The 26,122-nt window shown below is 40.0% G+C and overlaps 1 protein-coding gene across 1 annotated transcript in view; it reads right to left on the minus strand.

Moving 5' to 3' along the window:
• The window catches only part of RYR2 (ryanodine receptor 2), a 528,108-nt gene that overhangs the window by 286,119 nt on the left and 215,867 nt on the right, over positions 1-26,122 (minus strand). The window contains exons 18-24 of the mRNA XM_008689669.1: positions 20,180-20,298; positions 19,721-19,854; positions 18,038-18,279; positions 12,951-13,143; positions 10,867-11,083; positions 9,119-9,223; positions 5,435-5,538 (exon numbers count right to left, since the gene is read on the minus strand). Of these exons, the coding sequence (XP_008687891.1) occupies positions 5,435-5,538; positions 9,119-9,223; positions 10,867-11,083; positions 12,951-13,143; positions 18,038-18,279; positions 19,721-19,854; positions 20,180-20,298 (1,114 nt within the window). The remainder of the gene's footprint in view (positions 1-5,434; positions 5,539-9,118; positions 9,224-10,866; positions 11,084-12,950; positions 13,144-18,037; positions 18,280-19,720; positions 19,855-20,179; positions 20,299-26,122) is intronic.

The following is a 26,122-nucleotide window of genomic DNA, read 5'->3' on the forward strand; positions in this document are numbered from 1 at the left end:
AAGGCACTGATTGCTACTAATTCTTGAATATCCTGCTCCAATCTGTGCAAATACTAACACAAGTTTATGTGCGTGTGCGTGCACATGGGCATGCATATGGTTTCCTTTTCCCCCTTTTACACAAGAGACCGTTCTCTGGATTTTTCTTTTTCTTTTTTTTTTTTTTTTAAGATTTTTTATTTATTTATTTGAGAGAGAGAGAGAGAGAGAGAGAGACAGCCAGCGCAAGAGGGAACACAGGGGGAGTGGGAGAGGAAGAAGCAGGCTCCCAGCAGAGGAGCCTGATGTGGGGCTCGATCCCAGGACTCTGGGATCACGCCCTGAGCTAAAGGCAGACGCTCAACGACTGAGCCACCCAGGCGCCCCTCTCTGGATTTTTCTATCTTGATTTTACGTGGTAACTCTAATATACTGTTCTTTCACATAAAGCTGGTTTATTTTTCAACAGCTCTGAAGTATTGCATTAGTTGGATGGGTCACAATGTTTTCACATCATGTTCTTTGTTCATAGTCTCTTGTTATTACAAACAATGCTCCAATGAATAACTTCATACATTTAATACATGTACTATGTCCTTCATCTATAAGTTAAAAATTCCTAGACATGGGATTACTGGGTCATAGAGTATAATACATTTTAAAGATTCACAAATATTGTCAAATGTCTATACGGTTGGTAGTCATTTACATTTACACCTACCAGCCATGTATGACATTGCCTCCTTCCCATACAGTTCTCAAACGGCTTGAATGTTGTCAATTGGTAGGTCAAAAAGGTATCTCATTAGGGGCACCTGGGTCGCTCAGTCATTTAAGCATCTGCCTTTGGCTCAGGTCCTGATCCCAGGGTCCTGGGATCGAGTCCTGAATCATGCTCCTTCTCTGCCTGCCACTCTCCCTGCTTCTTGTGCTCTCTCTCACTCTCTCTGACAAATAAATCTTTTTAAAAAAATAGAGAAAAGCCATCTCATTATCATTTTAATTTGTATTTTTTTTAAGATTTTATTTTTAAGTAATCTCTTACACCCAACATGGGGCTTGAATTTGTAATCCCAAGATCAAGAGTGCACATTCCACCAACTGAGCCAGCCAGGCACCACCGTTTTTTTCTTTAAATAATTGTATTTGAGCTCCTTTTTCATATGCTTGATATCTGTACTTACCTTTTTTCTGTGAAAATATTCTTTGTTCAACTTTCCATTAGATATGGGTTTTTAATTGCATTTTAGAAGCTCTTCCTGTGTCTGAGGTATGAGTTGCAAATATTTTTCTCTAGTTTGTCTTTTTACTTTCTTTATATTGTTATTTCTAAGCATAATTCCAAATCTGTTTTTATATAACTGAAGTTTCCCATCTTTTCTATGGCTTTTGGGTTTTATATGGCACTCAGAAATTCCCCATTTGTAAAATCATTTAAAGGAAAATGTAACTTTATTTTTTTTTCCAGAATACCTAATTCTCCATGAAATATTTACCAAATAATCTATCTTTTACCCCTGGTTTGAAATGCAACCTTCTTAGATACAAATTCCCCATATGTTTTTAATCCTTTAGGGGACTTTCTAGTCTAGAAACAAATCTCATTTTCAAATGACATATCCGGGTCCCCGTTTGCCAGGAGCTATTTGTCCATTTTTTAAGATACTCTGTGTTTCTTCCCCTCCCCTGAATGACCTTCTGTTGATTTTCCCAAGAAAGATACTTCAAATTCACATGCCAAACTCAACCTTTAGAGTCCTCTAGGTTTATATAGAACAATATGACTTTACTATCCATGACAATGAGTGTGTTTCTCCTATCTCAACAGAGTTAAGATACAATGGCTTATCCTTTTGGGATTACAGAATTTCTAGGGTCTAGCCAGTTCCAATACGGATGTGGCAAATATCTACAGTCCACTTACGCTTACCCTCACATCATCTGAAAAATGAAAATCTGGAGACAGACAGACAGATGGTATAGGTAGATAGAGCTGCATGTATTTATACAAACACTGTTATCACATTAAATTTTAGGTTATACATGTCAAAATCAAGATGACCTTGTGAGATCACCCTTCAAGTTTTAACCTGCATAACTACGGAGAGATCAAGAACTGACTGAAGCCATAAAACTGCTTAAATAAACCTGTTCTTTTAGACAAAAATCATGCCTCTTCCCTAACTACTTTTCTCCCTTCCCTATTGCTCTGCTTGGTGTCCCTGTGTCCTTATGCCTCCCATCGCTCCCTACGTATACATACAAACACATTGCATTTCCCAAAATCAATTTTAAGGAAAAAACTACTTGACCAGAAGAAAAATATTGTTCTAGTCTTGCTCTATTTTTGTTAACTTCCAAAGAAAGATTCTCTGAAAGTGTATGAGATGTTAAGATGTTCATTTCCTAAACATAAGGCATTGACTCAAAAATTAAGACCTGGAATTCAGAAACTACCGTAAGTAAAGCAGAAATTAAACCTTTAGTGACACTGGTTGAAGTGGGGGTGGGGCTCACTGGCGTGCTGGAAGCACTCTGTTGTCCTGAGAGAGGGTGCCAGAAGTTTGCACTACACGTATGACCAGCAAATCTGAATCACAGAAAGCATCTCAAATTCACATTCACATGAAATCACTCTTCAGTCCAAAATAAGGGATATTCTGGAGTAATCTTTGGCTTCTTTGTCACTTGGCCTTTCTCAGAATTCAAATGAATAAAGTTTTGATCCTTCCCATAATATTTTTATGGAGTGTATCAGACATATGGTGCTCAAAGCTCGATCAACATTATAGGATTTAGTCCCCACCACAATTCCATGAAGTACATGCACCATGACTCCCACTTTATGGATGGGAGAAATCTAAGGTTCGGAAAATCTAAGTTTCCCTTTGGAGCAGCAAGTCCTTGACCCCATGCCATCCAACACCAAAGCCTGTGTTCTCACTTACTCTGCTCTGGGGGCTACCAACTACAGAAGGCTCTAAGGGAAATACAGAAAGAAACTACCCTGCTTACTCTCAACTACTGAGATTGGGCTAAGTGTGAATTTTGGAGAAGTAGGGGTTCTCCCTGTTCTAATTTAAATTTTAAAGAAATAGGTTAGATCAGCTCCTCGTAAAATCATAAAATATTGAGGATTACTCATGGAAAAGGTCATTAATATTCACCATGGGCAACAGCACCAGGGCACATACAGTGTGATGATTAATCAAACCAGCTACCAGTCTCTCTCTGGAATGAGATCGGATTACAGGCAGAGGGACTCCACATGCTATGCAAATACGGAGACTTCTCCACTTCCCTGCTTGCTGGGATTTGTCCTTTGCAATAGCTGGCTTAGTTGTCAATCACTAAAATTATAGGGAATGCACTGCAAATTTAACTAAATTATCTTAGACCGTGACCTTTCAATAAAACATCTTGTTGTAAAAGATGAGCAAATGGTGAGCTGCTGTGAATCACTTAGTGGCATGGGCAAGCCTCTCATCATGACTACAAAGAGAGACGGGTCCTAAACACACCGTACGGTAGTACACAGGGTGCAGTTGAGGAGGAGCAGAAGCTGGCTGAGGACAAAGCACAAGCTGACACCCTGTGACCTCCCCCCAGCCCCCACTCCCAGGTGGGACCTGGGTGACATTCCTCCAGGAAGCCCCCAGCTATCTCAATGCTCTAGCAAGGGGAAAGCAACCTTCACTTGACAATGGCCAGGCCTCCCATATCCTATGAGTCTTCTTTCTCAACTTCCATTTCCTCACCTCCTCCAGCCCCATAGTATGTGATCAGCCACCCTCACAACCCAGGGCAGCAGCTCTTTCTGCCCACGGGTCCTGACCCCGTGCTTTAATAAACCACCATTTCGCACCAAAGACGTCTCAAGAATTCCGTCTTGGTCGTGGGCTCTGGACTCCACCCTACGGAACCTCACCGATATTCCAAAACCCCATCAACAGCCATGCATTATGCATTCTTCATCCCAGGCAAGCTCCGTCAACTTTTATCTCTGGGAGGTTCTCAATTTACCGGTTTGTATATATTTCCCTTTCCTTTTAAATTACTAGTAGCACCTAAACTCACTCTGTGCCCAATATGTTAATTTCCATAACACTTATTACGATCACATCTTTGAAGAAATACACCTGAACTAAAAAACTACAGCATGACACGGTGGTGACGTTTTACGTCCTGAGTCCTTAGTAAAATTGCTCCAAGGGAGCAACTCCTTACTCTTAACAAAACTGAAACAAAAATGGACACCAGTATACAAGCCTCATATAAACGTGCATTAGGGTAAGTGACCTATTTGAATAAATCTAGTTCTAGAAGCCACCAAGCATAGGAAAAGGAATTAAAGAAATGTTATAGTCTTCTCCAGAACATTTTCTGAATTTTCTTTTCTTTTCTTTTTGAGAGAGAGAGGAGGGGCAGAGGGAGAGACTCTGAAGCAGGCTCCACACCCAGCACAGAGCCACACACGGGGCTCGATCTCACAACCCTGAGATCATGACCTGAGCCAAAATCAAAAGCCAGATGCTTAACTAACTGAGCCACGCAGGCGCCCCTTCTCTAAACTTTTTATATTAAAATTTAAAATATTTTGCTTGCTTTATTTTACCCCACCTCGTTCTTTCATTTGCAACAGTAAGTGGCGAATTTCCTGAAAGCAGTTAGCAGTCACTGAAAAATTGCAAATGTGCCCTCAAAGATGACATGCAAACGGTCTAAGGGAGCTTTTCTCAAAGTGTGTTCCTCGGGCACATGGTCCCAAGGCACTCTCCAAAAAAAAAGATGCCATGGTTAAATAAGTTTGAAATGTTGTAAACAGACTCCATCCCATTGTAGAGACAAACAGCACTGAAAAACCCATCAATAAAATAAACAATGATTTTTAACTCAGCATGACTGTCTGTCTGTGACGAAGGGCCAGTTTTCTTTTCATTTCCAACGTATTGTGGCCTGATTCTCTGATAAAATACAAAAAAAACTTGTTAGAGATCATTAAAATTTTTAAATGGAGACATATAAAATATAAGCCTACATTTTATAAATTATGAGATTCAATAAGACATAAAATTGTTCCCTTAAATCGGTACAAAAGTTACTCGACACTTACTATTAGTATCTTCACTTATGTTGTCACAAATCAAAAACAACCCGTGACAGACCTGGCCCTTGGCTCACACTGCGAGTAGCACCGCATCTGATCACAGAACCCTCGTATTCTGCAATACGGAAAGTGTCCACAGACCGCTCTTTGGTAAATACTTTATAAAGCACAAAGACATAAAATAGCAGGGTCAGAAGTCTAATTCCCAACAAATATTGACCCAATCCACCTGTGCATTATGAAAAGTTCGGAGTTAATTAATTTAATTCTAACTGAATTAAACTGTATTGATACCTTGTTTATTTCAGGTCAGGCAGATCAGAAAATAGGAAAAGTTAAGAAACTCACTTCAGGGTCTCAAGCGACATCTGCAAGTTGTAATTGCGCTCCTGTTCGGGCAGCTTGGAGAACTCCACCAGACATGGGTGTTGTCTCTTATTGTCATCTCTAACCTGGAACGGGACAGAAAATCCTCATAATAATAGTCTCAAATTTCATGGACGGCCCTGGAGGAGATAATGCTAAGTGAAATAAGTCAAGCAGAGAAAGACAATTATCATATGGTTTCACTCATTTATGGAACATAAGAAGTAGGAAGATCGGTAGGGGAAGAAAGGGATAAAGAAAGGGGGGGTAATCAGAAGAGGGAATGAAACATGAGAGACTATGGACTCTGAGAAACAAACTGAGGGCTTCAGAGGGGAGGGGGCTGGGGGAATGGGATAGGCCGGTGATGGGTAGTAAGGAGGGCACGTATTGCATGGTGCACTGGGTGTTATACGCAACTAATGAATCATTGAACTTTACATCAAAAACCAGGGATGTACTGTATGGTGACTAACATAATATAATAAAAAATATTATTATTAAAAATAATAATAATAGAATAAAATTTAAATGCATTTAAAAAAATAGTCTCAAATTTCAGACACCAGCAATGGCAATCCCACTGCGCAGCAGAAAATAAAGGGGAAAAGCAAGAAGAAAGGCTCAGCTCATCACCCCAGCAAAGCTGCCCCTGTAAGCCCCTAGGCACGCTAATGTTTGTGGCCAGTGGTAAAACCTGGCGTCATCTGGGCCCCCTGTTCTGTTCAGTAGAGTTCCTGGCCCCAGGGCCCATGCCTGCTCTACCCTGACACCCACATGCTCACCCTCTCAGCCCCCTCCAGTGTTTGCTTAAATCTCACTTTCTCAACCAGGTTCATCCTGTCCCCCTTCCCAATACGGCCATCTGCCCACTCGCCCTACACTTTCGTTTTCTTCTGTAACAAATTCCACCTGCTGGCAGAACCAGAGACTCACTGGTTTACCATCTATCTCCTAATACTAGACTGTAAGACCAGGGGGTGGCTCGGTCATTAAGCGTCTGCCTTCGGCTCAGGGCATGATCCCAGGGTCCTGGGATCGAGCCCTGCATCAGGCTCCTCCGCTGGGAGCCTGCTTCTTCCTCTCCCACTCCCCCTGCTTGTGTTCCCTCTCTCACTGGCTGTCTCTCTCTCTCTGTTAAATAAATAAATAAAATCTTTAAAAAAAGAAAAAAGACTGTAAGACGAAAGAAAAGAGGGATTTTGTTCTTTTTTCTTCTTTGATGTATTCCAGGACCTAGAACACGCCTGGCCCTTGGTAGGCACCCAACATATGTTTCATACACTGAAATGAAGTCTATGTGAGAAAGGTATAGTGCTGACTTACGTGTAGTAAATTTATGTGTTTAGAGCCAGATGGACTAGAGATGTCGATCGATGACATGACTGACTGAACTAAAGTCTTTGCGGTGGTCCCAGCTGTCCATCTCACCCACTGTAAGTCACGTGCAGATATCGCAAATCATTCCTTTACCTTCACAAAATCAGCCTTGCAGGCACTTTTCATATTAATCCTTGGAAGTGTATATTATCAGAGTGAACAAAATTCAAGATTTTAGGAATGAACTAACGAGAAAGATGTTCTAGATCCTTGCGCTAGTAAGCAGATTGTCTTCTTGAAGCCCTAAATGACACAGGCACTGCTGTGTGGTAACCCCTGGGTGACAGCCACGTGCTGCTGGGGTATAAAACTAGTCCACAAGAATAATTACCAGGTTCTAGAAATGCCACCTAAAAAGTATACGAACCTAAGCAAGGACTTTTTTAAACTCTTCAGGCATTGCTAAGTTAAAAATAACATATTATTTTTCCTTCCTAGTGATCTTTACACATGAACAGGGCTTACAAAAAAGCACATATCCTATGTACTTGATTAAATGCATAGGTCCGGCAATGAAGTCTAGAATTGCAAAATTTCACTCTAAGTTCTAAACATGAAAGCAGAAATAAAGGTGTCCAAGTCCTGAGATAATCTACTCCCCATTTATGTAATGTCCACTTTGCCTCCATTCTCCACACAGGAGAATCACGGACACCACCGTCCTCTCGGGTGTCCAAATTAAAACCAGAAATTTGCCCAGACTTCCCTCCCTCTCTTGCCCATACCCCGTACGTGAACTCTAATACAAGTCTCACAATCATGTCTCCCCTCCCAGTTCCAGGCACACAGTTGTGAACCTTGCCATCTCCCACCTTGGCCACCATAAGGGCGTTGGCAAGTCTTACAGCGAAAACAGTTCTCCAGTAAAAGCTAGAAAGTCTGGACCCCAGTCCTAGACCCTCATGAGCTCTGCAACTGCTGTCAAGGCCTGACTCTCAGAGATGTCATTACCAGCAAAACTGATAACAGCTCCGTGTACTGTTATGAACATTTAACCCAATAACCTGTGACTGTGTATGTGAAAATGGGAAGCTCTAAATAGCATACAGTATTCACCACTATTACTAATAAAAAATGTTCTTTCTTTAGAGCTCAATGCAATAAACTATGCCAAAGTGAATGCACTCCTTTCTCTGTTCAGTCAAATATATAAGAAAGTGTTACAACCTTTGGGATACTTAGACTAATAATATTATTAATAAAAGTACTGCCACAGTCTTGCCGAAAATAGGTATATGATACACAGGAATTACATAGGAAATTTTTTAAATATAAATTTTATTGACAAACCGTAAACTAAGATTTTTTTTTTTTGGATTCTATTTATTTATTTATTTGAGAGACAGTGAGTGAGCACGGGGTGGGGGGAGAGGGTGGACAGAGGGAAAGGGAGAGAGAGAGAATCTCAAAGCAAACTCCCTGCTGAGCACCGAGCCTGACAGGGGGCTCAAACTCACAACCCTGAAATCATGACCTGAGCTGAAGTCAAGAGTCAGATGCTTGACCAATTGAGCCACCCAGGCGCCCCCTAAGATCTTTAAATAATAATTTGGAAATATATTCAATCATTACATCTCAGCCAGTCTTCCACCTATGAAACCAACTGTGGCCGTCTGCCGACAGGCCCTGTACTGACCGCTATACACAGGTAAGACTAAAAGAAGCAGAGCGGGGCGTCTGGGTGGCACAGTCGTTAAGCATCTGCCTTTGGCTCAGGGCATGATCCCAGCGTTCTGGGATCGAGCCCCACATCAGGCTCCTCCGCTGGGAGCCTGCTTCTTCCTCTCCCACTCCCCCTTACTGTGTTCCCTCTCTCGCTGGCTGTCTCTCTCTGTCAAATAAATAAATAAAATCTTTAAAAATTAAAATAAAATAAAATAAAATAATAAAAGAAGCAGAGCACCAGATAAAGGAAAAGTAAAATGACTAATTTCTTTCCATTTTCAGCTTTCACATTCAATTTCAATGCGCTTTTTTTTTTTTTCCCTCAGTGGCTTAGAAATCAATGCCTATTGTCTGTATATGTTGACCTTGATTTAAAAATACAACTTTCAGCCTCAAGAATGACGACTTTTCAATTGTCTAGGCAACTGAGCCATCCTTCAACAAACATGCCAATAATGTCATTCCCTCTTGTAAAGAAAAACTGAATGAAAACTTAATGTGTAGGGGGAAAAAATCAATCTAATCTATTCATGTCAACACATAGCAGGATGAGTGAGAAAAAGTTATTTTTTTTAGAAAGATGTATTAATAAATCTGAAAATAAATTTCAAAATTACATACCGGACCATACTGCCAGCCAAGTTCAATTTTATTCATAACCCAGAGTTCATGGATATTCTCTGCCAGTTTTTCTCTTATTCTCTCTAGATGAGGAGGCAACACAATCTAAAATAAGAAAGAAAACACATCAGAAACAAATGCAATTAAACCCCGCTAATTGTCCTTACTGTGAATTGAACCAAATAAAACCATCGTAAACCATTAAAATGTTAATAATATGACTAGATTCTAACCCTTCTAATGTAGTTATAAAAATATAACTAGGTATATCTAAAAATTGTTTAGGTAATTTGGGGACTTTGTGGTGTGACAGCTTGGGTTCCCAAGTGAATTTACGAACAAAAGTTGGGAAGAAGGAAAACACGGGTGTTGGTGGGGACAGTCACCATTAAAAACAATGCTGTTATGAATGTGGGATGTAACCACCAGAGCGTGCATCACTTAAGAAGATAAATCACCCCAAAGTTCTTAAACTAACCTGGCCATTACCCATATGCCAGAATGAAGGCAATTCAGTGACCAAAGGTTAATAATCTATTGGCTCTGGGGCACCTGGGTGGCTCAGTTTGTTGAGCGTCTGCCTTCGGCTCAGGTCATGATCCCAGGTCCTGGGATCGAGCCCCACATTGAGCTCCCTGCTCAGCGGGAGGCCTGCTTCTCCCTCTCCCTCTGCTGCTCTCCCTGCCTGTGCTCTCCTGCTCTCCCTATATCAAATAAATGAATAAAATCTTTAAAAAAAATAAAATAATCCATTGGCTCTTTGAGCCTGTAAATGTTTACAGTGATTTATGTTTTTCCCTTGACTTGTTTCTGTTATTTCTAGTGGATTCCAAGAACAAGCTTCCAGGGAAAACAATCTTTGCATGTTCTCATTCAAAAGAGGAAGTTTAATGACCTCTTCATAAAGAACATGAAGGGTTTTCAAGGTCAGGGGTTGGTTGTTAGTGTTTGGCAATGCACTTAGGTGTCACCCCACAGCCAGTCCCTCCACAAACAGAGAGCAGGCGATTGCCTACAGCATTCACTGATGAGACAGTGTCCCCAGGGAGCAGGCTATCACTGCTCCCTTTCCCCACAATGGTGGAGATAATCTATGTCGTAGGAAATCCTCAATGTGCTCCCACTGCATAATCTAATCTTCCATTCCAGTCCATTTCTAGCCTCCTAATCGTGTTTACTACTCACACACTGAAATTTGCCATGAACAAAGCTTGCTTCTTTTACTCAATAATATAAAAGGGCCAGCATGACAAAACAGAACACAGAGTTCAAGGAGCTGAACAAGGATTTGCTCCCAAAGTAGGCAGTTGACCCCAGGCACTCTGACTCTAGAGTCCAGGATCTGCAGCTCTACTTAAGATAAAGGTCAGCTGACTTGCTTCAAAATAATAGTATATCTAGAAGGCTGAAGAAATAAACTCCATGTCCACCATATGTAGAAAGTGCACCCTAAAATTAGCATGCATTACCTCCAATTGTGACCCACATTAGTGCATCATGAAATCAAGGTAGTGGCTTGAGATTACTCTTAAAAAAACAGAATAGAACTGAATACAAAATAGGTGAGTGGATCTGATAAAGGTAAGCTTTATTTTACGAAACTTTCTTCGATTCTGCGTATAAACTGTATGACTCTCAGATGTGTTCCTGTGGGTTGCGGTTGAAAGAGTCAGAAAGCCACGGCACACAGAACAACACCACAAGAGGACGACAGCACCAACGGCCGCCATGACAGGTGCTCTGGGTACCTGACTGGTATCCACCGGGATCGGCGTGAAGGCGGCCTGCGTCAGGGAGACTGTGGGGCCCAGCAGGTCCCGTGTGTACGTTCTTTCTTGCTTGTACTCTCGGCTGTGCTCCACTTTCAACTTTTCTTTCGGCAGAACGGCTTCATAACAAGGAGCATACCCAGGTGGCGGGAGGAATTTAAATTCTCCGTGTCTCCCCCCAAGCAGAAAGCGTACCCTAAAAAGGATGCATGTCAGGGTCAGTTCTAGCTCGGGTGTACAGAAAGTTCCCTAATCCACAAAACACACGGAATAAACGATCAGCACAAAATTAACTTCATCAGAAGCCACACTTGCCCCCGAGTACCATCAGAGTGTGGGCACCTTGGAGTCTAAGAGCCTCTAAGCACAAAAGGTAAAACAGGATGGGAGGAAAAGCTGATTACATTACCCTGATGGATCCGAGAAAACTTCTCACTCCCTGGAGAAATAGCAAAAGCACTTGCATCATATTCCTACAGGAGGAATAGCTGTGCACAGTAATTAGTCATTTAATGTCTCCAGGGGCCCAAATAGTCAACAGAGAGCAGACGTTATTATACTTAAAATTACAGGGCTGGACTGGATAAGGTCTGATAAAAAGAAAAAATAGCCACTTTCCAGTGTCCAACTTCCCAGTGAAATTCCTTAAAGGGGACTCAAATGATACTTCCTTTGTGGAAGAAAGAATATCACCTTATTTCTTCTTCAATGACAAAAAAACCTTATACATCAAAGTCCTTTAATTAAAAATAATTTAATCTAAGTTCCATTGAACAATGTTTTATGAAACACAGCTAAACAATACTGATTTCATGGGCCCTCAGCTTACAAAAATAAAATCAAATTTTCATTTTCCTTACAATTCTTTTTCTAATTTGTGTTTCATTTCCAGGCCAAAAATAATAACAAAAAAGCAAAGAAAATAAAAAGCAAAGGGCAAAAAATGAGGAAAACAAAAATTTTAAAACATTCCAGGAGCTTATAAAAAGAAATATAATTTGTACGAACACACCAGAAAAGGTCATTGGTGCATTTCATGCTTTCTCTGTCGCCTCCTCAATATGGTGCTTCTATAACCATGAATTATTCATATGAATAGAATTATAATGGGAAGAATAACCAGAATAACTCGATGGCCAGTCATAATAAGGGAACCACTCTCGTGAGGTAGCTACATACCCATATTAATAGGTGACAGCATAGCCCCTTATCACAACAGACCATCACTTGTTTAAGTTCTCTTTGTGGGGCACCTGGGTGGCTCGGTTGATTAAGCAACTGCCTTCGGCTCAGGTCATGATCCTGGAGTCCCAGGATCGAGTCCCACGTCAGGCTCCCTGCTCAGTGGGGAGTCTGCTTCTCCCTCTGACCCTCCCCACCTCATGCTCTCTCTCTCTCTCTCTCTCTCTCTCTCTCGTTCTCTCCCAAATAAATAAAATCTTTAAAAAACAAAGTTCTCTTTGCAGAATTCCAAAAAATTATCATTTATCTCTTTCCATCTGGTAACAGCAAGAAAGCAAAGGTTAGAGGAAACCATCCTGACCCAGCTATCACAGCAGATAATTTACAAGTGCAACAGGTAGAGGGTAACACAGAGAGGAGATATCTTGACCTGATAAGCAGCAACAAAAAAAATCCACTTAGTTTCTATAAAAATGAGGGGGTTTGGAGTGGGGTGGGGCAATATGATGACAAGAAAAGGAAAATTAATGAAATATAAGGAAATAAGTGGTATTTTCTTATGCACTGTTGTTCATTTTCCCTTCTTAAATAAAAAAGTAAACTGAAATAGGCTTGAAATATTTCAGGACACAGATTTGGGGTATGGTCAGCAGACTGCCCCGTCTAAATGGTAGAACAGGTGGACAAAGCATTCAGCCTCCCAAGACATCCCTCTTGGGTGAATCTTACCTCTTCCGCCAAGGAACAAGAAAAACGCCCTGGGGACAGACACCCAGGAGTGAGGCAGAAGGCGAGCAGAGCATGGGGCATGGCAGTGCAGCCTTCTGGGAAAGTATGAGAAGTCAGAAGGGACACAGACCAAAACACACAGAAATACTAACTTTATTCCTGCAGAGAAACTAACAACTGGAAAGAAGAGGCCATCAATGTTGAAATTCTCAAACATTCCTTGAACAGGTTGTCCGTTAATTCGGAATGAGATGCTCGGGGCACTGAGATCTAGACAGCAACTGATGACGTCATCGGTTCTCAGCAGATGCTGGTTTGGTGAGCTGACAGTACGAGCAATACAGCCTATGGAGGAAAAACAGTAAGGGCAGTGATTTTTTTTTTTACCCTCACAGAATCATCTTCAGAGGCAAAGATTCGAGTAGGTACTGACAAATCAATGCACAATACTGGAAGAGAATAAAACTTGAAGGCATATTAATGCTCTATGTTAAATCCTTTGTCCAAAAACTGTTGCTTTTCCTTCCCCCCCAGGAGCCATGTTGCTCTCCTTATTGTAAAATGGACCTTCTGATACGCAAAGAAACTTCTGCTTGGAGAAGGATGGCGTCTGATGCAGAAATCAGCTTAAGCTGATAATATAATGATGTCAGAGAGAAATCTTCAGGGAGAGACTTGAGTTCCAACAGATGCTTCACCACCTCCTACTTGTATGACCATCAGCAAATTACATAACCTCTCTACACCCTGATTTCCTGGAAGCCAAATGTCATCACCTTGCAGAGTCGTTATGATGATTAAATGAATGGTTTAAAAGAACACAGAGTCTCAGACACAGCAGGACTTGCACGTCAGGACCCTTTCCAAATATTCAGTCCCCTTTGTTTTATAAAATAAAAACAATAGGGATAAGGAAAGCAGAAAATGTGTTCATTCGTGCACTGTTTGCTGAGAGGCAAATGCATGCCAACTGGTTTGTTTTACAATTTATTTCACACAAGATCTTGGTTGGCTTCCTGAGAACAGCAGGATACGAGCTGAGGTGTGACAATGATTATTTGATAAATGTCATTTCTTGCCCCGGCCAACCTGTGGCCTACGCTCATTCTTGACTATGTCAAAACTCCTTTGCTAATTAGTCTCTGTGGATACACTGGAAGACATGAAGGAAAGGCTCTCTCAAACACATGCTCACAAATGCATATAAAATTTCTCAATTTGAGCAAAGAGAGAGAGATTTCACAAAACAAGATTTGCATTTTTATGAGACCTTTTTAAAATTTCTAGCATGTCAAAATTTTTACCAACGGCATATCTGCAATGCCAATGGTAGAACATATCTACTTTTTAAAATGTGTCAGTGTTCTGTTTTACCAATATTCAAATCTGCAAGCAATAAATCCATTATCAAGTAGTACTTCTAAAATTCCCCAAATATAATAAAGATGGCTTTTTAAAAAATCATATAAAAGAGATGCAACTCACATAAAAAGGTCTATACCCTTGTTTGCATCAAGGTCTATAGCTAATAAAAATGTTATCACACAGATATTTGTATGCACCAAGCATACTGCTCAGTCCGAGGGATATTACTAAAACCACCATGGCAAACTCTCTTGTGACACCTGAAACAAAGAGGTAAGATGGAGAAGATCACTAGTGAACAACCTCAGGCCAACAATTTCAATGGCACTCACACCCCTGAATCCTCTTAAAGGCATTGTCAGGTCACATTTATGCAAACCTGTCACATCCAGATGAGAACCACATTCCTGTTCTCTGCATTAGCCACAAAAGGAAGACAGCAACAGTCTGATTTATCACTCCTGGATTAGAAATCTGTACCCATCTTTCACTTCCACTGTTCTAGGACATTCTTCCACACTTCCATATTTAAAAGCTCCCAAAGCACCAAGATTTTTCACACTTTTGGCCCTCCCTTACAAACACTTGGAACTTGGATGCCCAAAATCCAGTTCTGCATTCACAGAAGGGAGTTTAAATTGGAAAGGATAAGTGAAGACAAAGCTCAAAACTTTTACTCATGAGCCCAATTCTCGTTCCAAAAAATCACCACCCTTAAATTATAGTAGGATAAGTGGTAAGGAATGTGCTCTATACCAGAAATCCAGATTTAAATTCTACTTTAACTATTAAAAAGAAACAGAACAGGAGAGTGACCCCAAGACAATTATCTGAATTACTATGGCTCTGATCTTGGTAAATCAGTTAGAAGCCAATCAATTTAGCTTTGTCTTTGTTGAGTATGAATCTAACACTAGGAAAGCATTTAAAACGGCCGATGCCAGAGAAATTACTGCCTATGCTCTCTCCCAGCATTTTTATGGTTTCAGGTCACACATTTAGGAATTTGATACATTTTGAATTTATTTTGTATATGGTAAAAGAAAGTGGTCCAGTTTCATTCTTTTCCATGTTGCTGTCCAATTTTCCCAACACTATCTGTTGAAGAGACTGTCTTTTTCCCATTAAATATTCTTTCCTGCTTTGTTGAAGATTAATTGACCATATAATTGTGGGTTTGTTTCTGCTTTTTTTAAATTCCATTCTATTGATCTATGTGTCTATTTTTGTGCCAGCCCAAACTGTCTTGATTACTACAGCTTTGTAATATAGCTTGAAGTTCAGAATTGTGATACCACCAGCTTTGCTTTTCTTTTTCAAAATTATTTTGGCAATTTGGAGTCTTTTCTGGTTCCGTGTAAATTTTAGGAATTTTTTGTTCTAGTGCTACTGGCATTTGCTAGGGATTGCATTAAATATGTAGCTTGCTTTGGGTAGTATAGACATTTTAACAATATTTGCTCTTCCAATCCATGAACATGAGATGTCTTTCCATTTCTTTATGTCGATTCAGTTTCTTTTGTCAGTGTTTTACAGTTTTCAGAGTATAGGCCTTTCACCTCTTTGGTTAGGCTTATCCCTAATGATGTTATGGTTTTTGTGCAATTGTAAATGGGATTGTTTTCTTCTCTTTCAGCTGCTTCACTATTGGTGTATAGAAATGCAAAAAATTTCTGCACATTAATTTTGTATCCGTTACTGAATTCATTTATGGGTTCTAGCAGTTTTTTTGGTGGAGTAGTTCAGGTTTTCTATATATATAGTAGCATGTCAACTATAAATAGAGAAAGTTTTACTTCTCCCTTACCAAAATATTTGGATGCCACTTATTTCTTTCTGTTGTCTGACTGATAGACCCCAGTAGCTTGAGAGACCATACCTCTCAACTACAGGCAAGACACTGTGCATACTTTCTTGCCATTAAAAAAAAAAAAAGGAAAAAAAAGAGTTGAATATTTTCTCCTGATATAAAATTTCAAATGATTTTCTCCTGAATTCTACAACCCATCCTCCTCCCTGAGATACATTCATAGATACACTGAATATTTTTGTTGTCGTTCTTACTGTTTTATTTAACAGATGCCTTGTAATAAAAAGTGTAAGGCATACAGGTCAATTCCATGAGTGTAGGGTGCCTTTTGTGAGTTGAAAGAAAAAGCTTCAAACTAAATGCAAAAATGAAAATGAAGTGTCATTGTACGGTTAAAATAATTAGAAGCAATTCAGCATTATTTTATCAGAGTAATCTTCCCCCTCATTTCTGTGTAATGGGAAAACAAGTTAACGTGTTTCATGCATTTACCTGAGTACCCATGGCATGTGGGGCTATGGTAGGAGGTAAAGAGAGGAGAGAGAAAATCTGAAGGGTGAGAATTAAAATGTATTATGGGGCGCCTGGGTGGCGCAGTCGTTGAGCGTCTGCCTTCGGCTCAGGGCGTGATCCCAGCATTACAGGATCGAGCCCCACATCAGGCTCTTCTGCTGTGAGCCTGCTTCTTCCTCTCCCACTCCCCCTGCTTGTGTTCCCTCTCTCACTGGCTGTCTCTCTCTCTGTCAAATAAATAAATAAAAATCTTAAAAAATAATAAAAAATAAAAAAATAAAAATAAAATGTATTATAAAAGAGACATTACCTCTACTTTATGTTTGTTAGGCCTTCTGATGTTAGTGCCCTTTGTCTTTGTTTGGTCAGTAGGAAAATTGTACTGTGGGAACTGGCTCTCTGACTCTAGTCTGGCCAGACAGTACCGCTTGTATAAGACACGCCACTCTCCTACTGGGCCCCAACTACACTCCCCATGGCTAGATGACACATCCAACACGGAGCCTCACCTCTTCCCGACTACTGAGCTACCGGCACTGAATAGAGGAAAAATTCAGTAAGTATTAATGATAAAATACAATGACACGAAGGGCTTTTATTTATAAATCCATTACCATAAACTCTCAGATTTAATTCATCTTAACTTTTAAAATGTTCATAAGCTACCAGCCCTCTAAAGCATTAATAAATATCACTTGTACCCCCTAGAAGACAGATTTCAGCGTTTTATGTATAAAAACACATATACTTTCCATATTTTCCCTATGCTTAACATGTTACAAAATAATATGAGAACTGTATTCTAAATGCAGCTTTATGAGCACAAGCGTATGTCTGCAGAATTCAGATGAATTCCAGTTTTTAAGAAACAGCTACTTCGTTAAGAACTAAACTTTTAAATGGAGCCAACTAAAATGCACCTTCTATTAAATTAGAGAAAAGGATATGATTTTTTATATCTATCACTCATTCTTAATATATACTCAGCTCTCAAAGTTCAGGCTGATGGCTAGTGAAATGAACTATACACTTATTTTTAAACAGTTCCAAACCAAGTGTCATCTGATTATAAACGGACTCTCCTCACAGAACACATCACAAATGACCGGTTTCCGAACGTTGCATTATCTACCAGGAGGTGGAACTTAATCTATTTCCTCCAATTATTTTCCAGGACCTGTTTCTTGGTTTTTATATTGGAAGCTAAAGCTTCACACACACCTGTTAAAGCAAGAGGAAACACATAAATTTGGTGTGTTTGTTCTGTTTTTCGTTTTTTTGTGGTTGATTATGAATCAAAATGCCACCTTTTGAACATACTGTTCATCAACAATATAATCTTTTGGAAATACACTATAACTTTAACAGTTTTGTTTTTCCCCCGAGTGAAATTCTGCTTTTTACTTAACATTCTCACTCATCGTTTCCATGGTAAATTTCTGAAGAATAAATGTATCTGAATATACACGGCACGGATAGCTTCTGGAAACACGGAGCAAGGGCAACAGACTTCCTTCACACGTGCAGGGGAAGACGCGGGGTGCTGCTGACCTGACCAGAGGTGAAGGCCGTCGAATCCGTAGGAGAAGAGATCGTCTCCAACTCCGTTTCCACCCCACTCCTCACCGCCTCCTGGGTAGGGAGAGTACCCTTCGGTGGAAGCCCAGCCCACCCGCAGGTGCGTGGCTTCGGCGGTCACGAACGGCTCCGTGTGGTCCACCATCAGCTCATAGTACCACTTCTTGTACTGAGCGGAGCCTTCACTGACGCCCAGAAAAATATTGGGTCTCATGCTTTAAAGAGACAGAAGGAGCACATGAGAAACTCTGGACAAACTTCCTGCTGTGTTCATTTACGTCTATTTTGAACATAGTCCTGTTTCTCCAAGATGCAACATATGAAATCGAGGTTTTCCTTCAGTACTACAAAATTACTAAGTCACTGAGGCAGCCTCCAGTTAGCATCCAGCGATGGGTGCCTGCTTTTCGGGTTACTTGGCAATGTCCCTCAGGGATCTGAGATGATTTTTTCTGAACTATTCTTCGGCATATTTTATACCATCAATCATGTTTAAGGTGAGCTGCTCAGGATAACAGGCCCTTAGAACTCACGGAGTTATTATTAATTCAGGACATGCAGACATCTTCCTAACTAAGCTGTGGGTCAGGGAAGGTGCGAGGCCGAAAAGCCATGTTGTTGGTAAAGGAACCAGGATGATAAGCAGCTTTGTTGTTCTCTCAATGCCTCCTCTGAGGGCAGAAGAATTTCTAGGTGGTTGTATTTAATTCCATTTCTAAGGGGCTTAGACCCTCTGTTAATGCTTAGGATTAGTAATGGTCTCAGGAAATACCACTCAAAAACAGCACGTCTGTTATACAAACGGCCATTCAGGAAGGCTTAAATCAATCCTGTTTAAAAAAAAAAAACACAATATGGAAATATACACCAAATCCTACATTTTTGTTTAAAACAGGGTAAGGTAGTGAGTACTTCCTGGATAGCTGCTAGACATAACAAAATTATTACTATCACACAAAATATTTTCTTAATTGTAAGTGGTATTATTATTTTTATTATACTATTTGGTATAAGGAAGGCAACACGGCTTGGTATTCAAGGGCTCAGTCTCTGGCATTAGACTTGAGCTCCATTTCCAGTCCAACATTTTAATCCTAATTGGACTAGTTGAACCCGGTACAAACACAGTGTAGGATACATATAAAGCATAGAGAATAGTGGCCGGCACACAGTACTCAAGGAATGTCTGATATCTTGGAAGGGACATCTAACCAAAAATGTCCTTTTATTGTTTTTTTATGGAATTTATTATATCTTAGACATTCCGATGCAACTTTTCTGTTACACATAGTAGCCACTTCAAAGTTGGCATTGAAGGGTAGCGTTTTTACTTAGATTCTAAGAAAGCACAAGACATAATTATATGTAAAGGCATCCCTGTAGAACTGTCAGGCTGCTCCTGAAGATGTCAGGGATTAGCCAGCCTCACACGAATGTGAATATGAAAGTCTACAGCCTTGTGATAAATGCACATTCTTCTTGGTTCACCTATTGTTATTATCCCATTCCACTGATAGGAAAACTGCGCTATTCCCTGAGATAATATGTAAAATAACCTAGTAAAACAAACAGACCACAGGACGCCTTAACTACAGAGCTAAAACGTGAGTTCCTGGTTAGGCCGCCCATTTGGTGCCAGTATGTATCCGAGTCTACCTGCTGACATGGTTCACAAGACGCGTCTGCAACAGTAGATCTCTTCCTGGCAGCAGATTGTCACAGATGAGATGCTGGTTAGAACGGACTGCCACTCCATGGCAGACACACAGGGAGCACAAGACGTCCAGGACCTGACGAGAGAAAGCACTGTCAGCCGACTAATTCCCTTACTCATATCTGAGCATCCCAGCCCTTCTCGGGAATGCAAACACGTTCCCTCTGACCCAGCCATTGGAACATGACAGCCACAAGGTCACGGATCGTCCACGTTTCTCTTAGATACACACTGAGAACTGCTCAGTGTCTCAATGGTGCTACATCAGTATTACCTGATTGTAACTAAGAAATGAAAACACTCATGACACATTTGACACACCTTTTAAAAGTTATCTTATTTAAAAAATATATTCAAAATTATTCCAGAATTCATCCATGGCAATACATTCATCCCCTTACCTTGTGGTTTCTCCCATGCTTGTCTAAAAGTGAGATTATGGATTTAATGTGTCCTTCCTTAATAATATTTAGAGCTTCTGGACTTTCTACTAACACACAGTGTAAAACTTCAAGAATACCTAAAGATAAAGAAAAAAAGTATGGTTAAAGAGTCTATAATGATCAGTGTCTTTCCTTTTCTCTAGGTGTTCCTGCAGGTCAACATGTAATTATCATGGGCTAGATGTGTTTGTCACAGGGCACTGTGATAGGGGACAAGTGATGTTTGTGACGGGACGGATAACTGAAGATGATGCAGTCCTAGTTTAGTGAGGAAAAGGCAGTGTGAGCAGAGTAAGCGGGTATCCCTGCCTGGGAGGGTATGACTCGAGCCTCAGAGGGACACAGTCATGACCATTTTCCAGACAGGAAAGTTAGGGCAGTATGAGGTTGAATGAAGTCTTGAATAGAATGCACACCTGGGGTGCCTGGAGTATAGAGCAAGTAGGGGACAAGACAGGTAATAGGTTAGGAACAGCTTACGAAGTTTCTCAGCTTGAAAGTACAGCCCTAAACAGTGCATCCTAACCCACAAAGATCATTACATTCTCCTGGAGGTAAATGTAAGAATGTTTCTTAGTTTACAGAACAAGAGAAGTATAGAGAATAATATAAAAATACATAGAGATATACAATTACAAAACCTGATTTAGAATGGGGGTATTTTTCCCCCAAGATTTTATTTACTTATTTGAGAAAGACAGCGAGACAGAGAGAGCACAAGCAGGGGGAGGAACACAGGCAGAGGGGGAAGCAGACTTCTCGCTGAGCAAGGAGCCCGATGTGGAACTCCATCTCAGGACCCTGAGACCATGACCTGAGCCAAAGGCAGATGCTTCACCAACTGAGCCACCCAGGCTCCCCAAGAATGGGGTATTTTAAAGTATTAGCCACCAGAGAAAATAAAATGGAATATACCCTTTCTTATCTTAAAGCTTAAGAGAGAGAATAGAAAATAATTTTCATTATCAGAATTTTTAGTGTGAACTGGGAAAGTTGAATGTGTACATATGTATTCACTGTTTCCGAGCAAGCCTGCTTTGTCACTAATGAGAGTGCAGACCACTTGTAGCACTTAGCTATAACATTCAGAAAATGTGATCTCTGAGAGCTATCATGAAGGGTGGGAAGGAAATCCGCAGAAAGGTTTATACATCTCCAGTGGACCTCTTGGAAAAGTGCTCAGGTTTACAAATGGCAGAATACAGAAGTAATGGTAGACTACAGCTGCCACAATCTATATTTGATCCAAATCCCAAACCATTATAGGACAGGGGCTATTAATGCTAATTTCTTTACTGATGACTTAACTTGGTGAAGTATGATATGAATGTACATTCAGTTAAAAAAAATACCCAAAAAGATGAGATAATTTTTTGAAATCAACTGCTGTGTTCCAACAATCCATGCCAGTTAAAAATCCAAGATAGAGGACTGGAGGAGATAATGCTAAGTGAAATAAGTCAAGCAGAGAAAGACAATTATCATATGGTTTCACTCATCTATGGAACATAAGAACTAGGAAGATCGGTAGGGGAAGGGAAGAATGAAGGGGGGGTAATCAGAAGGGGGAATGAAGCATAGAGACTATGGACTCTGAGAAACAAACTGAGGGCTTCAGAGGGGAAGGGAGTGGGGGATTGGGATAGACTGGTGATGGGTATTAAGGAGGGCACGTACTGCATGTTGCACTGGGTGTTATACGCAAATAATCAATCATGGAACTTTACATAAAAAACTAAGGATATACTGTATGGTGACTAACATAATAAAAATTATTATAAAAAAACAATACCAATAAGCTACCTATATAAATAAAAACATAGTAACAGCAATGAAATTAATGCCTTAATTTGAAGAGCACACAGCTTGCAAAGTGCCATCACATATGGTATCTCATTTGATTCGCAGAGGTTATTATAAAATGTATACATCAAAAAAAAAAATCCAAGACAGAAAATAATACAAGCTAATGGATAAAGATGTTTATATAAGGGTACTTAAGCTGAATGCTTCTGCTATTAAAAATGGGGTAATAAAATAAACTCATTCATTCTTAGCTAAAATAAACTAAATAATAGAAAAAGAAAAGCATTTTTAATAGATTACTCATATTTTATCCTGATATCTGTTTTCTCCCTGTTACCTGTTACTGCAGAGCACAAATACAGCTGCTTGTATTTGCAAATGAAAATTATACTGTGTATCATCCATGCTCATTTGTTTACATGTCATCTATGGTTGCTTTTGCATTAAGCAGGCAGAACTGGGCAGCTGCAACAACAGAGCCCTATGGTCTACAGAGCATAAAATACTTACCACCTGGCCTTTTACAGAAAAAAGTTTGCCAATCTCTACTTACAGAGTTAATAGAACCATTAAGACTAAAGACCAAAAAGTAGAAGACCACAAGAAAGATAAATTCTCTTTGTAAATAAATATACATGAAAACCAATAGCATTCAAAAACTTGAATATATCTGAAAAGATTTAAGACTGGATTGGAAAAATGAACAGCAGAGATCAAAAACGCAAGACTGGCAATATAAAATATGAAAATATGGGGCGCCTGGGTGGCTCAGTCGTTAAGCGTCTGCCTTCGGCTCAGGGCATGATCCCAGTGTCCTGGGGTTAAGCCCTGCATCGGGCTCCCTGCTCTGCTGGGAGCCTGCTTCTTCCTCTCCCAGTCCCCTGCTTGTGTTCCCTCTCTCGCTGGCTGTCTCTCTCTCTGTCAAATAAATAAAATCTTAAAAAAAAAAAGAAATCTGATTTTTCCCATATTCTGCTTACATCGAAGGCTTCCAGACTTTGGGATGTAACACTGTTACATCAGATCCAACAAATAAACATTTAGTTGAAAAGCATTGACTGCCTCTAAGTCTGACAGTAAAAGGTTAGAGAAAACTATTTTTATTTTCAAGTGTTGGAATAAACAGCAAATAAACTTATTTGTTGTGTGTGGTTAGAAATTCCTAAAAGTAAACAAATTAGAAATACCAAGACTCATTCTCAAACAAATAAAGACTAGCTAGACTGACTATATTATATGTATATGTAAATTATGCCAATATATGTCTCAAACACTTTGGTGAAAAAAGAGTCAGAGGAACAGGGCTTAATAAATATTACAATGGCAACATTTAACTAACGATGATTTGGCAATTAGATTCTAAACAGACTGAATAAGACCCAGAAATGGGAATAGTCCGTAACACTATTGCCAGATTCTCAAGGGATACATTTAAAGCTTGGTAGACCATAAAAGTATTACCAGAATGAATTATGAACATAAACTGTCAAAAACACATACACACACAGAAAAACTAGCAAGACAAAACAAGATTTTGTAATTTGAACATATAATCTGATTTTATAAATTCTGATAAATTTACAGAAATTATTTTAGCAAAAATTTTAAGAACATGCAGAACACATAATGTATAATGTAAACTTTCATAAGTAGACACACGACTGGATATACATTAGGACTGCAACTATGTAAAATACATTATGTGTATAAAATGTGCCTTTCAAAAAGCACCAGGAGTTAGTATGCCAGAACGTGGGTGCTGGTCATTGCTGGATTAGTATACCTCTCTTCCAATATTTGATGAATTCTAGGAAATGAGTATGCATTACTTTTACAGTAAGAAATATTTTTAGAAAGGACCACAACAAAATAGGAAGTAAGGTCTATTTCCATTTTATTTATTTTTTAAAGATTTCTTTATTTATTTTAGGGAGAGACAGAGAGTACAAGTGAGCTGGGGGAGGGGCAGAGGGAGAGAGGGAGAGAATCCTGAAGCAGACTTTGCACTGAGCATGGAGCCCAGCATCCTGAGATCATGACAAGAGCCAGCGGCTCAACCCACGGCCCCATGCAGGTGCCCCAACTAAAGCACACTTTTAATTGATGTCACTCCTTGCTTAAAAAGCTCCCATGGCTTCCTGGCCCATCCAAGGCAAAAGTGCATTCCCCAGAGCAGGGTACATCAGCTGCTTCGCTGGGTGACCCAACCCTACTTTACCGCCTCAACTCCCACCAACTCCTCTGACAAAGCACAGTCAGTATATACTTTACTTCAAACTGCATATTATAAAAATGCTTAGGTACTAATGCATTTACAATACACTGCTATATTTATTAACCATCTACCAGGAACCGTTCTAGGCAGTGGGACCGTCAGCAACCAAGGCCTGCCAGGGCCCAGTGGGAGCTTGTCAGCTCTGTCCCACCCTCCATGTTTTGCACATATTATTCTCAGACTGAAATACACTTCCCTCTTTGGAGGTTGCAAAATCTGAATCATCTTGTAAAGGCAGAAAGTCACCTCATTTGATGGGTTTTTACCAACACCCTAGAATGAATTATTCTTTCTTGGTAGTATTGATCACATTGCGTTAAAATCATTTATGCTCATTTCAATCTTCCACTGGAGAAGGAGTCCTTGAGAGTAGAGACGTGTTGAATACTGTCTCCTTATCACCCAGCACACTGGGGCCCAGGCAGGCCCATTTCATGTTCGCCAACTGAGTAAGTGAATGAATATAAATGGACTATTAGTACACACTTTCAGTTTAAACTACATAAACCTGTGATTTGCTTATTCAATCACAGCAAGATTCATTATTATGAAGAGTATACACAATAGCTACTTTGGCATATTTTCTATCTAGAGATTTTAATATTAAATTTTTTTTATAAGGTAGAGAAGACATATGATAAAACACCGATGGAGAATTTATATTTCTTAGTTCCAGTATTTCCTCACTGAATGACAGGAACTTTTGTAGGCGTTAGTCTATGTCTGTGGGGGTCATGCACAAAATTCAAAACTAATGGTATAAGCCCTTTATACGTAAGACACATGAAATATTTAGCTCTTTGCCTTAAAACTTTTATGGTTGTAACTTTCTGAATTATTTATAGGACTCATGACAAAGAAAAATCTCTGAGAGTGTAACAAAATGTCTGGAAATAACCTAATGGTATTGGAAGGACCCAAGTGCTATGGTGGGGCGTGCCCAGAGCTGTCCAAGGCTGAGGGTCTACATGGAAAAACAGAACGCAAGCCATAGAACAGAAATGCCATATTTGGTCTGACTTTATATGACAGAAAGAATCTAGCCTGGCGATTTTGCCCAATACCCAGTAGGCACAAGCTCAGTGGTGAGTCTTGCACATTTGAGTGAAGTGAATAGAACCAGGCACAGGTGGCCAGTGTGGAGATACAGCTCCCCTTATCATCTCAGGAAAACAAGGAAAACCAGTTGACTCGGAAGACAATGCCAACAGAAATTGCTTTTTCACCTGCAATTACAAGTGTTTAGCAAAAATAAAACAAAATTTAAAAAATCTCAGAATACCAAGGTATATGTGGGTTTAGATGGAACGCAGTTCTCACTGCAAGAGGGACACACGGGTATTATTCAGCTTTGGGAAAGGACTCCACTCCTAATGGAGCACATGGCCGTAGCTGACAATTTTAACATGGAAGTCTCCTGTCTAATGGGCAAGCAAACAGAAGGCTTCAACCTGGGTGCTAATCGGTATGTATTAGACTGTCCCCCAGTGACAGAAAGGCTGGGGACGCCGCACAGATAACAGAAAGAGCTGCAATGCCCACTTGCAGAGTCAGCAACAATCACAATTAGAGAGACTGTGAATTCCAAATCACTCAAATCACAGGTTGCATTTCTACTTTTTCCTTATCTAGGGGTTAAAATCCTTCTTAACCTTTCAGTCAGACCTTATTAGTCACATGCCCAGGGCTCACTGAAGGCAAATGGAAAGAAGGAAAGTTGTACTTTTTGTCATGGATAATTCACGTAAACAAAATGACTTAAGTAAAAAGACTGGGGGAAAGGCACTGAGAAATAACATGACAACACAGAACATGAAACA

The sequence above is a fragment of the Ursus maritimus genome, unplaced genomic scaffold, assembly GCF_017311325.1.
Source record: "Ursus maritimus isolate PB19 unplaced genomic scaffold, ASM1731132v1 scaffold_7, whole genome shotgun sequence".
Taxonomy (NCBI): domain Eukaryota; kingdom Metazoa; phylum Chordata; class Mammalia; order Carnivora; family Ursidae; genus Ursus; species Ursus maritimus.